Source organism: Nilaparvata lugens, chromosome 5, assembly GCF_014356525.2.
Source record: "Nilaparvata lugens isolate BPH chromosome 5, ASM1435652v1, whole genome shotgun sequence".
Taxonomy (NCBI): Eukaryota; Metazoa; Arthropoda; class Insecta; order Hemiptera; family Delphacidae; genus Nilaparvata; species Nilaparvata lugens.
The window spans coordinates 71,675,611-71,695,560 of NC_052508.1; the positions used below are offsets into that span (position 1 = coordinate 71,675,611).

The window sequence follows — 19,950 nt, forward strand, 5'->3', positions numbered from 1 at the left end:
GGCATGCTCACACAACTTTCCTTGCCGTTATGAAAATTTATCACCTGACGCTAGTGTTCTCGCGCATCTCAAATCTACTATTCAAAGATATGAGACAGATGATGATAGGACATCACATTTTCTCGAATTTCAAGCTTATTTTCAATTTTAGGTGAAAATGTTACTGGATATCAATTGCAGAGATTTTCATGCTCATCTTTTCCACTTGAAATTTTTTGTTTAAATTGTATATGAAGGCTGCTAAATGAGAATCTAAAATCAAACTTTGCATAGATGGGGCGGAGCTCCTGAAATTTTTACAGATATAGGACTTGTTGCAGTTGATAGAGCTTATCAATGACTACTATTTCAGGTATGAATTAGATCAAAATCGTTGGAGCCGTTTTCGAGAAAATCGCGAAAAACCCTGTTTTTGACAACATTTTAGCCATTTTAGCCGCCATCTTGGATTGCATTTGATCGAAATTGTTCATGTCGGATCCTTATAGTGAAAGGACTATACGTTCCAAATTTCAAGTCATTCCGTTAACTGGGAGATGAGATATCGTGTACACAGACGCACATACACTCATACACACACACACACACACACACACACACACATACAGATCAATACCCAAAACCACTTTTTCGGACTCAGGGGACCTTGAAACGTATACCTTAATTTTTTTCGGAAAGCAATACTTTCCTTACCTATGGTAATAGGGCAATGAAAGTAAAAAAACACTTACTTTTCTTGGAGTATTGAGGAATGCATTTCACTCCTAAAGAGGAGCTTCATTAGCCAAACATTCAGTAGAATAAGTTGCTGAATGTTCTCAGGTTTATTAGTCTCTAACAAACTTAATTAACACTGTTTACAGAAATCTAACTATTATTTTTCCTTAGCTCTACAGACCAGGGTGGGCTTTGGATTCCTCCACAACATTCATCCAAGCCTCTCTGTCATCAATCAATCTTCTCCATCCTCTATAACCCATCTTTACCAAATCATCTCTAACCTCTAACTACAACTATTGCATTATACAATAGATTCTATCTCAAGTGACTAGTAGTTCTGTGAACAGTAGACCTCACGCAGTATTCTCATCCACAAGTACCTGATTGAAACTATAGACCTTATGGAAATACAACAAGTGACTGGCTTCTCCACACATCTGTGTAATCACTTGTCAGCTGATTTATGATGAATAATTCTATAGTCTGATTTTTACTCTAATATTGGCGTATGAAGGAGGCTCATTTTTACTTATATATTATCCTTGAAATGCAAAATTTCAAAAAACCTTGTATATACGTCGACGCGCAATTAAAAAAGGAACATACCTGTCAAACTTCATGAAAATCTATTACCGCGTTTCGCCGTAAATGCGCAACATTCAAACATTAAGAGAAATGCCAAACCGTCGACTTGAATCTTAGACCTCACTTCGCTCGGTCAACAAGGATTCTTTATTTACATTGTAAATAAATTGTATGGATTAGTATCATATTAACCTCATTCAGACTAACTTATCAACTATCTAAATTTGGAAGAGAACAGTTTTGTATTCATTTTTTAGTTTCTCTCCAAATCATAGTTTTGATTTTGCACATGTGTAAATGAGTACATATCTATTTGTATACAGTAAACCATTTTCAAACTTTGCAAAACAAATAAGTAAGAATCTACACAGAAATTACTCTTGGACCTAGGAAGAAATCCAGTATTATTGCCTGCCAATCCACCAACATCTTGGCAGAATTGGAGCTCTATTTAAAACCGCAATTACAGCGTCCCAAGTCGAATGGAGCAAAGCAAAACTAATTGTAACATCACCGACAGTTGTTACGTCTTGCTAAAAAGTGTACAACTCAGATGTATACGATTGAGAGTGATAGAGGAAGGATAATGATTTTATTGAAATAGAAAGTACTCCATTAGAAAGTGGAAAGACAGAGAAGGCGCTCGAAAGAGAGACAGTGATCGAGGAAGAGAGAGAGAGAGAGAGAGAGCGAGAGAGAGAGAGAGAGCGAGAGAGAGAGAGAGAGTGTGTGTGTGTGATCGAGAGAGAGAGAGAGAGAGCGAGTGAGAGATTGCTGTAAGTTGAAAAAGCAAGAGACAAGTTTGAGATATTAGAAGTTAGTATGAATCTGCTCTCCAGATGCTGCTGCTTGGGAATCGACCAATAGGGACAAGCCACCATTTGCCAAACGACAGGGCACAAATTCAAACAAAGCGTCATACTACGCATACCGACAATTTTACCGCTCAATTCCATTGCCAAAAATTACCACTCCAACCGGAATATTCAACTTTGACTTCAAATCTGAACGTGAAATCTGTGTATTATCATAGAGAAACAATAGCTTGAGTAGATATCCCATGGTATAGGTCGTTTATGTCGCAACTTTTACTGTTATCTCAAGCCGATAGTGCACGTATTTCTTTCCCAACAAGCTGTGTGACGCTAGTAGTCTCTCATATTGTGCCGTTCATACACTCTCACCCCAACAAAACAGTAAAAATCTACAATAATCGATAGTAATCGACTTGAGATAACAGTAAAAATTGCGACATAAACGCCCTATATCATGGGATATCTACTTACGCTTTTTTTCTCTATGGTATTATGTTATTGTTATTGATTGTAGTACTGTTACCACACAGAGAATACAATCCTATAGTGAGGTCCACGTTATAATGGCAGTGTTTGATTGGCAATGGTATTGCTATCCTTGTCTATCATTCAACTAAGCGGATAGCGCTATCTCTTTCTCGCTTTGCTCTGTTGCCAGATCGTCTTTCAACAATGTAGAATTATCAATTTATTAAAATATTTAACCTTATACAAAAATTCATTATTAAATTATTGAAAAATATAATTTCTTGTTCAATAAAATATAATTGACCGAGCGAAGTGAGGTCTAAGATTCAAGTCGACGGTTTGGCATTTCTCTTAACGTTTATATGTTTATATGTTTATATATTTATATGTTGCGCATTTACGGCGAAACGCGGTAATAGATTCTCATGAAATTTGACAGGTATGTTCCTTTTTGAATTGCGCGTCAACGTATATACAAGGTTTTTTGGAAATTTTGCATTTCAATGATAATAGGCTATATAAAAAGGAAAAAGGAGCCTCCTTCATAACCCAATATTAGAGTAGAAATCAGACTATAGAATTATTCATCATAAATCAACTGACAAGTGATTAAACAGATGTGGAGAAGCCAGTCTATTGCTGTATTTCCATAAGGTCTATAGTTTCAATCAGGTAATTGTGGATGAGAATACTGCGTGAGGTCTACTGTTCACAGAACTACTAGTTATTTTAAATGAGAATAAGCAGTTAATATTACATCAATGAACATGTATCAGCTACCGGCTCTAGAAGGCATTTATTTATTTATTTATTAGAACAGTCACAAACACGATATTTGGAAAGAGAAACAGGCAATTGCCCAAAACTTCTTCAATTCCTTGATTTTGGCACATAAATAGTCCAAAGTGAGGTTAAGTTTAAAATTTCTGTTTTCACCAAAGATTAACACTCAGAGAATACGTATTCAAGATATGACTGATGAATTTTGAATTTCGAAGGGTTGATAAGAGACGGAAATAACACTAAACAATCCGAAAGTTTTAATAATATTGAAATAAACTTGAAATTTTTGAGCAGAAAAATCAAAACTACTATCACTGCAACTATCAGCTGATTTTTTTTTTTGCATTGACAAGACAGAGGATCGGCAACGTTGATCTCCTATCTTTCTCCACTTCCATTATAACATGGACCTCACTATTGAAGGTAATTTCTATCTGATGTGTTAATATTACTGACTCAATGCGTTTATTTATAATTTATAATATAATGAAGTAAAGAACTGGCTTATACACGTACGGGTTAAGAAAATTATGTTGGACGCATCATCACGTCTGAACTACTGGACTGATTAAGTTGTAATTTTGCATATAGATTCTTAATTTACCGAGGTTGATTATAGGCCTATTTTAAATTCTTCAAGATTTCAGTTGGTCAAGTTTCCAATTAGACCCTTGCGAATCACGGGTTAGCTGCTAGTCTATAATTTAATAAAAGAGAGAATTGACTTTTACACGTACGGGATAGGAAATTCACAAATGACGCATCTTCACCTCTGAACTACTGGACTGATTTTACTACTTGTAATTTTGTAATTTTAACTACTTGTAATTTTGCATATAAATTCTTAATTTATCGTGGATTGTTATAGGCCTATTTTAAATTCTTTAAAATTTCAGTAGGTCAAGTTTTCTATTCCCTTGCGGAGCAAGGGGGAAGATTGTAGCTATACGATTATTTTGTGAAAAATAAACAAAATTAAAATCAAAGACAGAAGTCAGAGTTCGTACAATTAGAAGTTTAAATCTTCTAGTAGCCTACCTACTGTTAACTATACCAATCTATAAAGATCATTCATTTATTAGTACAAAATTACTCATCATTGAAATGATATTGGGAGAGCAAAAACAGACGAACCCTTTAATATGCCTCTACCAAATTAAATTAGGAGTTCAAAATGAGTGGTCACTTTTTACATTTCACTCCACATCACAATTTTCTGTCCAAAAATATTATACAGAGGTAATATATTAGTCAGCAGTTAATATGAACAATTTTCAACAAATGAATCATTCACATATTCCAACAGTTTTATTCAGTCAAATTAATTTCAGATTGTTAGGTTGGGTTAGGTTAGATTAGGTTAGGTTAGGAGTGGGGCGTTTGCAGATTCCCATGATATAAGGCAAAGAATTTCAATAAATGATACAAGTAGCCTATTAATTAGGACCTTTAGACAAAAGAGTATACTAAACTAAGAAAATCAGAAAATATCAGTGTACTTACTCGTAACAGATGAGATCCCAAATCAACTGAAGGAGGAGCTGATCACACGGCCCTAAAAAGGAGAATAAATAAATTTATTAAAAAATATATCCTAAATATTCAACTTGAATAATTATAGGGATATGACAATAGAGCTTAAATAAAGATGGTAAGTTATAAAGCTGAAGAATGAATATAAAAATTGACCGTTTTTTTATAATACCTACATCTACCGTTTTAGTATTTCTTAATACCTCCAGCTTCATCCATCACCCACAATTGTGGGATCGATGGCTTCAAAAAATCAAAACACGTACAAGTACATGAAAAAAACTGTAACAGTTCAGATGGCAGTGATCCAGTGCTCACGCTCTCAATAAAAATTCAAATTATCACTCATAAATTCGTTCACACTGTAGTATGCCTTTGCACACAGTAGCTTCCGGGCGGTTCTCCTGAAGGCGGACTCATCCAATTGCTTCACACTATTAGGCAGCTTGTTGTAGAATTTCAGGGCTGAAATCCTGTAACTTCTTTCTTTACCAAACTACTGACCGTTGTGAACATGACCGTTATTTACATTTGATTTACGACAAAACAAAGGTTAGCGGTCCTATGTAGGGTACATGTGTCATATCTATTTTATAAATAGGCTATACTGCAATTGTGTCAGAGAGTAAAAAGATTACGTGGCGTTTACACAGTCAATGCGTTAGAATCTGGAATAAACTATATGAACTAGGGTAGGTAGATTTTTTATTAGTAGGATGAGGGGGGAGGTGCGTTGTGAGACAAATTTAGTAATATAAACAGTAAATTTTTGATTATGAAATAAGGTTATGTTTTCAAGACATCCAATAGTCGTTTTCTCTATTATAGAGGGTGTTGACCCTAAAAGTAACAATGAATTTAGTTATAGTTTTACAACAGTTTGCAGATAAGATTTTATGAAACGAATAAAATATCCAAAACAAGTTGCATTGGAGCTAAGCTATCAATCAATAAATTGAAATATTATTTGACATATTGTATTCTTCCAAGACAGTGTTGAAAGAATTACCAGGCACTTGAAAGTTAGTGAAATAATGACTGGAGGATGGAAAAAATGTAATAAAGGTTAAGCAATATAGTTTATTATACACTGCGTAAATAGAAGCTCCCTACATGAATTCCCAAGTCTAAATCAAGAATAAATCAAATCCCAGTTATGAATTCTATCAATTGGAAAATAATAGACAATAAATTAGGCATAGAGTAAAAAATAGGCCTACTAAGTATTATTAGAATATGATTGGAAAATATTTTTTAACGGTTTCAACTCATACAACAAAGGGATGCTTACAGGGCTTACGTCGTTGGAATTCTTGAGGTGTTTCAAAAACAAATCTTGCGGGAGGAAGGACCCCAAGTTCCAAGAAAACGGTTTGCAGTTTTTTGACGGGGTCCAAGAGCTGAAAGTGCGTCAAAATCCTACCATCAAGAGCTAACTTGAAATACAATCTTTTTCAACAAGGAAAAATTATGAGATTGAAGAAATATTGCACTAATTTTTCATTTTTCTGCCAACGCTTCAATTTTTTTTACGGTAAGTTACATAAATTTGGGTTGTATTTATTCAGCTTTATGGTCAACCGAGTTTCCAGTAACTCAACTAATAATAATTTAAATCACGTGTCAAGAGTAAAAAGTTTACTACCGTAAATCTTGGCAAAATTCAGAAAAAAACATGTGCGAAACAAAGAATAGGCCTACACATAGGTTATCTTTGTTTTGGCATAATTTTTAATGTAATGTTATAAACAACATATATTTTTATAAATTACATAATATAGCGGCTAAAATATAAAGAAATATCCTTGTTGGATAATATAGAAAATATAAAAATGTGATAGGTTAAGCCTAGAATGTTCTAGCCTATTAGATATGACCCAATCAGGAAGTAGGGTCCATTGTAAAGTAAAATACTAGGCTAACAAAGAATAATAGAAACCCTTTTAAATGGTTGTTCTGAATTATGAATTTAGATAAAATTTTATTGGCTAAACAATATAAATTCTGAATATCACTCATAAAGTGTTTGATATCAGGTTATTGTACAAATTTGAACCTTCAAGGAAAGCATGTTTATCAAAGTGAATTTTAGTGTAGCCCAGACAACATCAAAATTAATGTGTTGTGCTTTAGTTATTGGATTAATTTTTACAATGAAAGATGAATTTATCATCGATATTTAATATCATTTGGGAATGAACAAAGAGAAATGTGATCTACTCTCGACCTGGGACGTACATGCAAAAGTGAACTGATACAAACCTGCTGATTTAACTTCACATATTCATTTATCCCAAAGAAAGCACATCCTTGACGAAACTAATAATGTTGAAATGAACTAAGAACCACAAATTTCGTTCAACTAACACACCATTTAAGATATGAGAATTAATTTCAAGGACAAGAACTAAAACAAGAAACCAACAAGGCAACAACTGATCACTCAACTAAAAAGCATTAGGCAGGCACAAGCTGGAAGAGAACCTCTGAAAACGTAATGCGTAAAGTTACAAATATACTCACTAGGTGACAGCACAATGCAGGCTTACACTTTTGTGTATCCTCAAATTGCACAGTGAAATACTGTATCAAATCAGTTGAATTAAATATATTTTATTTAAAAAATGTTGAAAATACTCAAGAATTGGTGTAGTTGATCTTTATGCATCTCATAATTTGAATTATTATTAATTTTTTATGAAGAAGCAGCTTGAATTCTCTTTTTATCTATATAGGTCATCCAATGATACGCTACATATTGCCATTGTGTATCATGATACGCTTGTCAAAAGAAAAACACTTTTCTTTCTCAAACAACTATTTTCATTTACTGTGAGCTACTTGAGAATCTAAAACTTGTTCTTTGATAATAAAATAGAGTAAGAAGAGAGTTTAGAATTATGTTTGATGTTTCTTTTACAATTATTACCATTTTAAATTGATTTTTACAAAATATATTAGAAAAAAATGAGTAGCCTACTTCATCCTGAAGCCTTTTTTAGGGATGTTTGCACAGTAAAAATTAAACTAAAAATGAATCAACTCAAATTTAAAATAGAGTAAATTACAACCAAAAATACTGGGTTTAATATAAAATAAAATGTATAAAAAAATTTGGGGGAGGCGCACTCACACAACTTTCCTTGTCGTTATGAAAATTGATCACCTGACGCTAGTGTTCCGCGCATCTCAAGTCTACTATTCAAAGATTTGAGCCAGCTGGTGACAGGGCAATAACGATGGGAGATACACGAGGTCTGCTATCTCTTCATAGTGAATGATTTAATAGAATCAACAGTTTGCAATTGGATAATCACATTTTCTCGAATTTCGAGCTTATTTTCAATTTTAGGTGAAAATGTTACTGAACATCAATTGTAGAGATTATCATGCTCGATCTTTTCCACTTGAAATTTTTTGTTTAAATTGTATTTGAAGCCTGATAATTGGGAATATAAAATCAAACTTTGCATAGATGTTTGGGGCGGACTCCTGAAATTTTTACAGATATTGGACTTGTGGCAGTTGATAGAGCTTATGAATGACTATTTTGGGTATAAATTTGATTGAAATCGTTAGAGCCGTTTCCGAGAAATCACGAGAAACCCTGTTTTTGACAACATTTTCGCCATATTAGCCGCCATCTTGAATTGCATTTGATCGAAATTGTTCGTGTCGGATCCTTATAGTGAAAGGACCTTAAGTTCCAAATTTCAAGTCATTCCGTTAATTGGGAGATGAGATATCGTGTACACAGACGCACATACACACACACACACAATCAAATCAACACACACATACATACAGACCAATACCCGGACACCACTTTTTTGGACTCAGGGGACTTTGAAACGTCTAGAAATTTAGAAATTGGGGTACCATAATTTTTTTTGGAAAGCAATACTTTCCTTACCTATGGTAATAGGGGAAGGAAAGTAAAAAATGAGTTCTTAGGCTACACTTCATCCTGAAGCCTTTTTAAGGAATGTTTGCACAGTAAAAGATTAAACTAAAATAAATCAGCTGGTGGCTTTAAATTTAAAATAAATTACATTATAACAAACAAGACTGGATTCAATTTAGTATAAAATAAAATGTCGTTTAAACAGACACTGTAAAAACGGCAGTTTTGGAAAAAGAATAATTTTGTGTCATTTTAAAAAATATTTACATGTGATAGTAACCAATAAAAGGATGAACTGAGCTGAACTTGTAACCTAGAAAATAATGTTGTTATTCAAAAGCTTTCCTTTCAATTTGTTTTAGTTTGAATATATATTCATTACATTACAATTTTTATATTCTACAAAAATGGACATTGACAGATTTCTTAATGGTTTTGAAGGTATTTCTCATTTTGGCATACAAATGAATGAAGAGAGAAAAGCAATATTAAGCAATTCTCTTGTTTTACTGAAGAATGATAACCACTTTTCAAAAATATTCTATTGGGGAGAAATAGATGGAGTTTTGGGGAGTTATTTTATAAGCTACGGATATCATCGAGATGCTTTGAGAGGCCGTCAGTTCTATTACAGGTAAAAAATATGTCTAAACTAATAACTCCTCGATTTTTCAACTTTATGATCTATAGAACTATACATTGAGTTATCTGTAGTACAAATTGATATAATTACAACTTTAAAATGAGAAAATATTTTCAAAACTCAGTTGAATAATATACTGTACTTAGATATTTATATAATCCAACTTTTTAGCAGAGATAAGAGAATATGAATTACTAGTAATCCTTAGAGAAAGTATATCCTAAGGGACGATCAGGAGTTAGAGATTTCTAACTACTCTCTGTTTTTACTTTCCTTGCCCTATTACCATAGGTGAGGAAAGTATTGCTTTCCAAAAAAAATTAAGGTACCCTAATTTCATGTTTTCTATACGTTTCAAGGTCCCCTGAGTCCCAAAACATGATTTTTGGGTGTTGGTCTGTGTGTGTGTGTGTCTGTGAAACGATAACTCCATTTCTAATTAACCGATTGACTTGAAATTTTAAACTTAAGGTCCTTATTATACCATGAAAATCCGACAATAAGAAATTCAATAAAATTCAATTCAAAATGGCGGATAATGGCTAAAAAACCATGTTTTTCACGGTTTTCTTGAAAACGGCTCTAACGATTTTCTTCAAATTTATACCCTAGATAGCTATTTATAAGCCCTATCAACTGACATGGGTCTCATTTCTGGGAAAATTGCAGGAGCTCCGTAATATTCCTGAGAAGGATAAGTTTTGTTACATTTCTATCACAATTTTCTCAAAAATGACTTGACCGAAATTGTCAAAAAACCACTGATTTATTGATAATTAGAAAGACCGGTTTCGGTTATTACATCATTGTCAATCTCTGATAGAGTTCTCAATTGTTAAGATCATTATAAGAGTGAGAACAAGTGGCAACTGAAATTTTTAAGTGGTCTAAAAAGTGAGTTATTGGTCGTTAAAGTGCTAACTTTGTTTTATTTCCAGATCATACACGGTTTCGACTACATTAACAGAACTTCTTTTTTTGTGTACCTAGTTGAGAAGTTGATATTGTGGTACGGTAATTATTCATATTGAATGAAAAAGACTGAGAAATTGTCAAAAAACCACTGATTTATTGATAATTAGAAAGACCGGTTTCGGTTATTACACCATTGTCAATCTCTGATAGAGTTTATCAGTGGTAAAATTTATCAGTTTATCAGAGTAAATCAGTGGTTTTTTGACAATTTCTCAGTCTTTTTCATTCAGTAACTTTAAACCTTTAATGTACTAAAAAGTAGATTCAAGGTGGTACTATTCCTATACTATCTAAGCTAATTATTGATTTCATTTATAATTTCAGCACAAATTGCTTTGAATGGGTACTACTACCCAAACCAACACCACTTGACATGTATCTCTCCCTGAATTTCTATGTAAGATTCCAAGGAGATCCAAGCTATGGGACAACTATCGAAGAGCGAATCAGAAAAAAACTGGAGAAGGTCAACGATCATGGAGACAATGTAATACAGTAAAAATATCACTATATAATAAGTGCATATAGTCTACCTATCAACTAACTGAGCGAACATAATAATCTTTGCTTACATAATTTACTTTTCCTACAGTTACGTTGAAAAGTGGCCATTGCTGCACTGATTACAGAACGCAAAGAATCACTTTTCCGCTCTAGTGCGGGAAAAAATTTTTCTGCACTCCAGATTCGCAACATGGCAACGCAAAATACTTAGTAGGTTATATGGAGCAACAGTGCAGCAAAATCAAAATGAAGTTGGTAACAGTGACTGCTGTGGCTGCTATACTGAGCAGAGGTGCAACGAAGCACAACGCGCTAATTATTATTCATTATATATTATAACCAAGGACAACGAGAACTTTAGGATTTAGGATTAAGGTTTTATCAATAATAAAATTACACAGAAAAACATTGATGGATTTCAGACAATTTTATCCATAATTACCCACTTTTCATATTCAATGGTAACTGTAGGAAAAACTTAATGTGAAATACGTGCGCAAAGTTCCTCTGCTGCACTCAAGAAACCATTCCGCCCTCGCCTACGGCTCGGGCGTAAACGTTTCTTTCGGTGCAGCAAACTGACACTTTGCGCACTAGTTGCACAAATAACTATTCCAATCGGAGAAGCCTTCTCTGTTTAGTTCTCGTAACGTTTGATCATGATTTAAATTTAACAGGCTTTTGTGCAGCCGGGCCAAATTTTTTGCCTAATTATCTATTAGAAAAATCCATCCTTGATGATTATATTAAAATAAAATTCATACTACTCTCTTATTTCAGATACTTTTCATACTAGGCTACATATATTCATTTATTTCAAATACTTTTCATACTATAACAGTATTCTATTTCAAATAGCATTATAAATCGTAAATGGCATTATAATCGATAGCAGCCTGAGATGTTGTCCTCACATACATAGCATTTCAAAAAAACTTCAAGCGCTTAACGCAAAAGTCTTTTATTTGCATAAAAATATCACCCCAGATTGCCTATATCTGATTTATAAGTCCTTGATGGAACCAATAATTAGATATAGCATTGAATCATGGGGAAGTGCAGCCACTTATCTTTTATCTAGAGTTGAACGAATACAATTAAGAACATTAAAATGTACAACTACCAGAATTCCTTATGTTAATAATATTGATCCATACAACCCACGTAGCTTACAAATATTCTATCATACCTTATCGCCCAAACATTTCTATCTTTTCAAAATTGTAATACTCCACAAATAAAATTTATACTATAGACTCCTTGCTCCTCCCTCACCCTACAATTTAATATCACCGTCAATATAATTATGTAGAACCCAGATTCAATAATATTTATGGTAGAAGATTCCTACATTATGTAATTCCCTACTTATTTAACAGACTACCTCCAAATATTCGTGATTACTCTAAGAATGATGTAATGTTGTATCTCAATAATAACAGCACAATCAATTTATAAAACTAATAATATTACAAACGTACACATAATTTAATAAACGTCAAGTTAAAAAAATGACAGCATATGCTTTACATTATTAGAATTTTTCAATTTTTGCTGGCTGAAGTTTTTAAATCTTCCTTTTATTGTCACTGCCGCCTGCCTCAACGATAGAAATGTACTATTACTTGTGTAAAACAATTTTTCCCTTTTCCTTATTATTTCATTCCTTTATAATAAATTCACATTTTTCCCTTTTTTTATCAAGTCTGTATCAAAATCTGATGTATATTTCTTATTTTATTTTTGCATTTTGTATTAGTTTTCTTTCATTTTTTACTTAAAATCTTTGAAGTGTAATATTTATTTTGTCTAAGTTTATTTATCTTTTGTAACTAATTTTTTTCCTGTAACTGGGCACCCGCCGAAAAACCTTTGGGTTTGGCAGGACCCTCAACTGTTTGTATTGTGAATAAAAATTTTTGATTTGATTTGAATAGCCTATTTCCATACCGGTACTATAATTTTCTTTCAAATACTTTTTAAAATATTATTCAATTTCCAAATACTTCTTAAAATATTATTTAATTTCAAATACTTTTAAAAATATTATTTCATTTCAAATAGGCTACTTTATATTGAAAAATTCGTTTACTCCCTCAGGTGCTCATAAACGAAGGCAAGTTGAAGGAAGAGAACCGCCTAGCTGCTACAGTTCATCTAATAAATGACGAGACAGCTGTGGTACCAAGAGGTGCATATGTGAAACGACCGAACGGCCTCATAGAACCCAATCAATCGTTCCAAGGGCTTCAGCTGATCGAATCCGATGACCTGAAAAGCTACTTGCATTTCAGGTCTCCAACCCAGAAATGGAACAGCAACCTGCTCACCAGGAGGGATTACAACTATTCATTCGACTTTTTAGACCCTCTTGATGCGGATCTACCTGAAGGTGAGATGTTTGCCAATGTTTTATCAAAAAGAGTATAAAGTATGATGTATTCAATCGATTTTTTGGACCCTCTACTACATACTTATTTACCTGAAGGTGAGATTTGCATCAGAGTATAAAGTTTATGAATTCTACAATATCAATATCTATTTACTAATTTATTATTGAACTGGATTCATTTTTTCATTAGATATAGCCGGTTAGATATACTGCCGGTTGTACAAAAGCCTTGAAAACAACCAAAAGGTTAAGGCTGTGCAAAGGCTGAAAAAAAACTTTCTACTCGTGATATTTTTCAAAGTTTTCCGATTTGTATATCATCAAGCTATCAAAATGGAAAAGTTTTTTCAGGGAAAAATTATTTCTGATCATTACTTTTTGAGATATGAGCGCCTGAAGTTTAAATTTTTGGGACAGAACGTTTCAAATTCGGTAAGATATAAATCCATGAGATTTAAATGATGGATTCTTCATGGTATTTTTGATCTAGTAAAACAAAAATTTTCTGAAAATATCAATTTTTGAAAAGTTATTCAATTTACCAAAAATTACTCAACTAAAAGTTTTTTGGTAATTTTTAGTAAATTGAATAACTATCTAAAAAAATTGATATTTTCAGAAAATTTTAGTTTTATTAGATAAACAGTACCATGAAGAATCTATGCTCTAATTTCATGGATTTATCTCTTACCGAATTTGAAATGTTCTGCCCCAAAAATTTAAACTTCAGGCGCTCATATCTCAAAAAGTAATGATCGGAAAAAAATGGTTTTCTGAGAAAACTTTCTCATTTTGATAGCTTAATGATATACTAATCGAAAAACTTTGAAAAATATCATGAGTAGAAAGTTTATTTTTAGCCTTTGCACAGCCTTAATTTTCAATCGTGATTGAATGTTTCGACAATCAATCACAAAAGCTTTCTTTTCAATTTTTTTTGATTGGTTCTCGTGACATTTAATCATAATTGAAATTTAAAAGGTTTCCGTGCAACCGGGCCAATGAATTCTACAATATCGATATCTACTATCATAGAGAAACCATAGCGTAAGTAGATATCCCATGGTATAGGGCGTTAATGTTGCAACTTTTACTGTTATCTCAAGCCGATTACTGTCGATTTTTACTGTTTTGTTGGGGTGAGAGTGTATGAACGCCACAGTATGAGAGACTACGAGCGTCACACAGCTTCACGGGAAAGATCTACGTGGACTATAGGCTTGAGATAACAGTAAAAGTTGCGACATAAACGTCCTATACCATGGGATATCTACTTACGCTATTGTTTCTCCTTGCTACTATTTACTAATATCTAATTCTATTATTAATATCAGATGATAGTGTATTTTTTACAAAAGTTTCAGCTTCTTGGTGTATGTATTCTCATCTCTTGATTGGCATCTTGTATCTTTATTATACAATTCATAAACTTTCCAATTTTAATTATAATGATTTTTTATGGAACTGCACTGAAGATTATATTATTCTATCGGAACCTATTTGTTTTCATCTTGATTCTCCTTTTAAAAAAGTCTGATAGAATCATTGTTAGTCATTGAAAGACTACAGATCGAAATTACTGAGATGTGCAATTATTCAAATGCTAATGAATCAACAATATTACTGTAATCGAAGTTACTGTATTCTTAAACGAAAATCCGAATTAAATGCTGTAATTCACCCCGAAGACTTCTGCCACTGCAAATATTGACAACAGGGCTGACTATAAATGTTTTTTACCCAGGAACAATGCCCTAGAATATTGGTAGGGAGTTCGTTAATACTCTGTATAGTAATATTGATTCCCGGGCTGATAAATAATTTTTGAATAGTAGCGCTCATCGAATTTCCATCTAGCTGTTTACCCGGTTGTCAATATTTGCGGTAGCAGAAGTCTTTGAGGTGAATTACAGCATTTAATTTGGGTTTTCGTTTGATAATAAAATTGAACATTGAAAGTAAATTATTTGGACTTGTTGGATTAATTATTTTCAAAATTTGTTTAATTTCATGAGGTTTATCAATGTTCTCACACATTCTATGTACAACTCAATTTTGGTAAGATTTATTAGGCCTATTAGACGGTAACTTAAATTGTGTCAAATTCATATACTGTGTATTAGATATTGTCTATTAGAGAGACAATTCAATGAATGGATGATGGCGGGTGCGTGATATGACTTACTATTTAATTCAATCATTATAACTTTCAAGAACAATCTCCTTTTTTCGATCAGATAAAAAACAGTAATGTCAACTATAACATTATAATAATGCAGTTTCATTCAATTCTTGTAGGAATTCAAAAGCTTCCATAAGGAATTTAAATATACAGAGTGAGTCATATGTATGGGAACCCTTCAATAAATTGGAGACTGTTGTAGATATAATACTGTAACTTTCAGGATACAACTGAATTTCAACCCCTCATAAGGGGGCGAATATTTTGAATGTAAACACCAATTGTTTGGTACATCATTTTAAGGCCTTTTTAAAACAAGAAAGATAACATCAATAAAAATGTTCTATGATACTTGTATCAAAAATGGCAGCTGATTGAACTTGTTATCAATTAGGTACCTATTTCTTTAAAAACTAAAATTTCAATCAGCCGCCATTTTGGATTCAAGTATCACAGAAAATTTTTATTGATATAATCTTTCTTGTTTTGAAAAGGCCTTTAAAATGATGTATCACACAATGGGTGTTTACATTCAAAATATTTTAGTTACAACAAGTTTTAGAAACTAAAACCTATCAGCCGCCATTTTGGATACAAGTATCATAGAAAATTTTTATCAATGCCATCTTTCTTGTTTTGAAAAAGCCCTTTACCACACTACGGGTTTCTACATTTAAAATATTCGAGCTTCAACCCCTAAGTCACCCCCTTATGAGGGGTTGAAATTCAGTTGTAAGTCAAAAGGTAGAGTATTTGACCAATAACTTATCCTGAAAGTTACAGTATTATATCTACAACAGTCCCCAACTTATTGAAGGGTTCCCATACATATGACTCACTCTGTGTAGAGTAAACTATAACTTTTCGTGAAAGTAGTTGCATTGATTTTATATGGATATTACCAATATAAATAATCACATTGTTTTATTCAAGGTACAGTAGTTAAGAAAAATCCCAGTAACAAAAAGTTTGGATCAAATATTACACTATGATAAAATTTAAATAATTGCCACTTCAAGTTCCTCTCAGGGCAAACTTATTCTAGACAATAATATAATTTTAGACAACAAATTTATTCTGTCAGAATAAGTTCAGAGCAAAAAAGTTCGACCAAATATTACTATGCTGTAATTTAAATTGTGATTTCAACTTTCTCCCAGGGCAATTTATTCTGGACAATTCAAGAAATGGATATCGATTAGCCACTATTAGGAGCTTGACATGGCCGGGCTACTATTTCTACCACTTTATAAATACACCTGAATACGGCTCAATGTACGTTGGAAACGGAAGAAAGAATTTGGATGTTCCGTTCATGTTGTTCTAGTCACAAATTTCAAATCTGCTAACAAGTCTTGTTCGAGAAATCCATCAAAATGAATATTAAACTTATTGAGTGTCGATGAGAAATTTATTGGATTAAATAAATTATGTTTTTTCAAGTTTTATCATTATTAATATTGAGACGTGTATAGTAACCTACTCACTTTTCCTTTGTTGTAGTCATTAAACTCACATGTTGTTCTAGTCACAAATTTCAAATATGCTAACAAGTCTTGTTCGAGAAATCCATCAAAATGAATATTGAACTTATTAGGTGTTGATGAGAAATTTATTGGATTAAATAAATTATGTTTTTTCAAGTTTTTATGTTTCTATCATTATTAATATTGATAGACATATTATAGTAGCCTACTCACTTTTCCTTTATATGGCCACTACAATCCTATTATATTAAGCGAGCAATTTCTGTATTTATATATCTGGTTATTTATGTTTAACGGATCTCGAAAACGGCTCTAACGATTTTCACGAAATTTGGAACATAGTAGGTTTGTGATATAAAGATTCGATTGCACTAGGTCTCATTCTTTGGAAAACTCGCTGAACGACATTAGAAGGATAATTCATCCTTGGAAAACATATGATAATTTCGTCGTCTCTCGATAACAGAAGATGCGTGTGCCTGTGTGGGAGAGAGACAGAATTATTCCCAGATGTGTAATCATAATCAATCAGTGAGAAATTTTATCTAGCTAGACCATTTTTAATCGATTTGATCAACATAATCTGATTTGTTGACATGACATGATAATCCTCCTAAACTAGAGTATATCATAGTTTTCAAAGTTGTTCATTATTTGACAATTTCAAGTGATTAGTGAGTGTTATTTTGTTATTCAATTTGGTTTGTATATACGGTAATCTAAATTATAATTTTTTTGTTTTCAAATTTATTTGAAGAGAAAATTGAACCTGATGAATTCAAGTGTATGGAACATAACCTACTTTCTGGACCATTTATAGTGTATAAATCAAAATTCGGGAAAGAAACAGTTTTGGGCTGTGCCTGTTAGTACTTCCCCAATCATTTTAGAGAATTGTGTTCGGTTTATCAAAAGTCAATAAATAAATAACGAGCGAAGCTCGGTGCCCCGATATTAATTACTGAAATGGAATTAAAATAATCGATTATCCTCTTCATATTTTATCAATTCAAACCATGCTTCAAATATGTTTGCACTTGAAATTGGCTCTAGAGTCAAAACACGTTGTGAATTATAAATAAAAAATATGAAAAGGGCTCTTAAGGCAGTTCGGTACACTTTTTTATTATTTAAATTGGATAATCTTTTTCAATATAATTGTTAAGATCATTATAAGAGTGAAAACAAGTGGTAACTGAAATTTTTAAGTGGTCTAAAAAGCGAGTTATTGGTCGTTAAAGTGCTAACTTTGTTTTATTTCCAGATCATACACGGTTTCGACTACATTAACAGAACTTCTTTTTTTTTGTGTACCTAGTTGAGAAGTTGATATTGTGGTAATTATTCATATTGAATGAAAAAGACTAGGAAATTGTCGAAAAACCACTGATTTATTGATAATTAGAAAGACCGGTTTCGGTTATTACACCATTGTCAATCTCTGATAAACAAAAACTGTTTTACTTTATCAGAGATTGACAATGGTGTAATAACTGAAACCGGTCTTTCTAATTATCAATAAATCGGTGGTTTTTCGACAATTAGGTATTTTTCATTCAACAGAACTTCTCTTGAAAATTCAAAAATGTATCTTTCCAAACTAAAACATTTTATTCCCTATATCGTTCATAAATAAAAAAGTAACATTTTTTGTAAATTTGATAACCTGTTTATTTTGGCATAAATCGCGAAAAAACTCATATTAGAACAAAGCCAATGATATACTGAATGTATTAAACAAAACTCCAAAGGAAAATTCGAAACCGTTTATGATCTGGAAAGACAACGGAGTTCAACACTTCAGCAACCCATAACTCGCTTATTAGACCACTTAAAAATTCCAGTTGCCACTTTTTCTCTTTCTTATAATGATCTTAACAATTATATTGAAAAAGATTATCCAATTTAAATAAAAAAATTGTACCAAACAGCCTTAGGAGTAGTAACCAAGTAACCAAGTATAATACTTATCTACAGAGTTCTCATTTATTTTGAATGAAAAATTAACAATTGTTTAACAACAAAATATATTATAATGTAATCAACAACAGTGACCTATATAACAAATATTAAAATTTTTTTTAAAACATGTAACCAATTTCATTGAGCCATTAGGATTATGTAATAGCATAGAGAAACAATAGTATAAATAGACTAGCCGTCAGGCTCGCTTCGCTCGCCATATCCGTCTAGCCAGGGGGCTCCGCCCCCTGAACCCCCGACTAGATCGTCCAAGAATAAAATTAGCAGGCTCGCTTCGCTCGCCTGCATTTTTATCATGTTAGGACAATCCAGTCGGGGGTCCAGACTAAACGTCTGGCTAAACGGATATGGCGAGCGAAGCGAGCCTGACGGCTAGTAAATAATATTCCCAGGATTGAAGTAGCAGTGCCCAATCAATTTTTCCGCGATAATGCTTTTAAATCTTCAACTGGTGCCAACCTAACAAAGTCAACTCAACTTAATGCCAACCTGACAAAATTATTAATTTAGTTGCCAGTTAACAACTGTTTCGAAGAGATACTCTATCTAGATTATAGTTCTATAGTAACATATTATGATATGGAAATTTCAATTATAATTAAGAGATTGCGGGAGAAGAAGAATATACATGCTAAAAGACGAACTTTAAACCCTTAAAAAGAACCCTTGGGGTTAAAATATTGCCAAAAGATTTCTTAGTGCGCCTCTAAAGGGCCAACTGAACATACCTACCAAATTTGAACGTTTTTGGTCCGGTAGATTTTTAGTTATGCGAGTGAGTGAGTGAGTCAGTCAGTCAGTGAGTGAGTGCAATTTCGCTTTTATATATATAGATATCCCATGGTATAGGGCGTTTATGTCGCAACTTTTACTGTTATCTCAAGCCGATTACTGTAGATTATTGTCGTTTTTTACAGTTTTGACCGGGTAAGAGTGTATGAACGGCACAATATGAGAGACTACCAGCGTCATAAAG

The 19,950-nt window shown here is 32.6% G+C and overlaps 1 protein-coding gene across 1 annotated transcript; it reads left to right on the forward strand.

The window, feature by feature from the left end:
- The first annotated feature begins 8,985 nt into the window (after window positions 1-8,985).
- LOC111048254 (radial spoke head protein 9 homolog) lies at window positions 8,986-17,336 on the forward strand. The gene is made up of 4 exons (XM_022334126.2): window positions 8,986-9,442; window positions 10,751-10,913; window positions 13,031-13,322; window positions 16,665-17,336. Exons 1-4 carry the CDS (start codon window positions 9,216-9,218, stop codon window positions 16,829-16,831), a joined length of 849 nt encoding a protein of 282 aa, XP_022189818.2. The 5' UTR covers window positions 8,986-9,215; the 3' UTR covers window positions 16,832-17,336.
- The last annotated feature ends 2,614 nt before the right edge of the window (window positions 17,337-19,950 follow it).

Excerpts from the sequence above, each read along its gene's own strand:
- LOC111048254 (XM_022334126.2), top strand. The coding sequence starts at position 9,216 with ATGGACATTGACAGATTTCTTAATGGTTTTGAAGGTATTTCTCATTTT. Across the intron at positions 9,443-10,750 it reads GGCCGTCAGTTCTATTACAG|CACAAATTGCTTTGAATGGG; the intron begins GTAAAAAATATG and ends TTATAATTTCAG. Across the intron at positions 10,914-13,030 it reads TCAACGATCATGGAGACAAT|GTGCTCATAAACGAAGGCAA; the intron begins GTAATACAGTAA and ends TTACTCCCTCAG.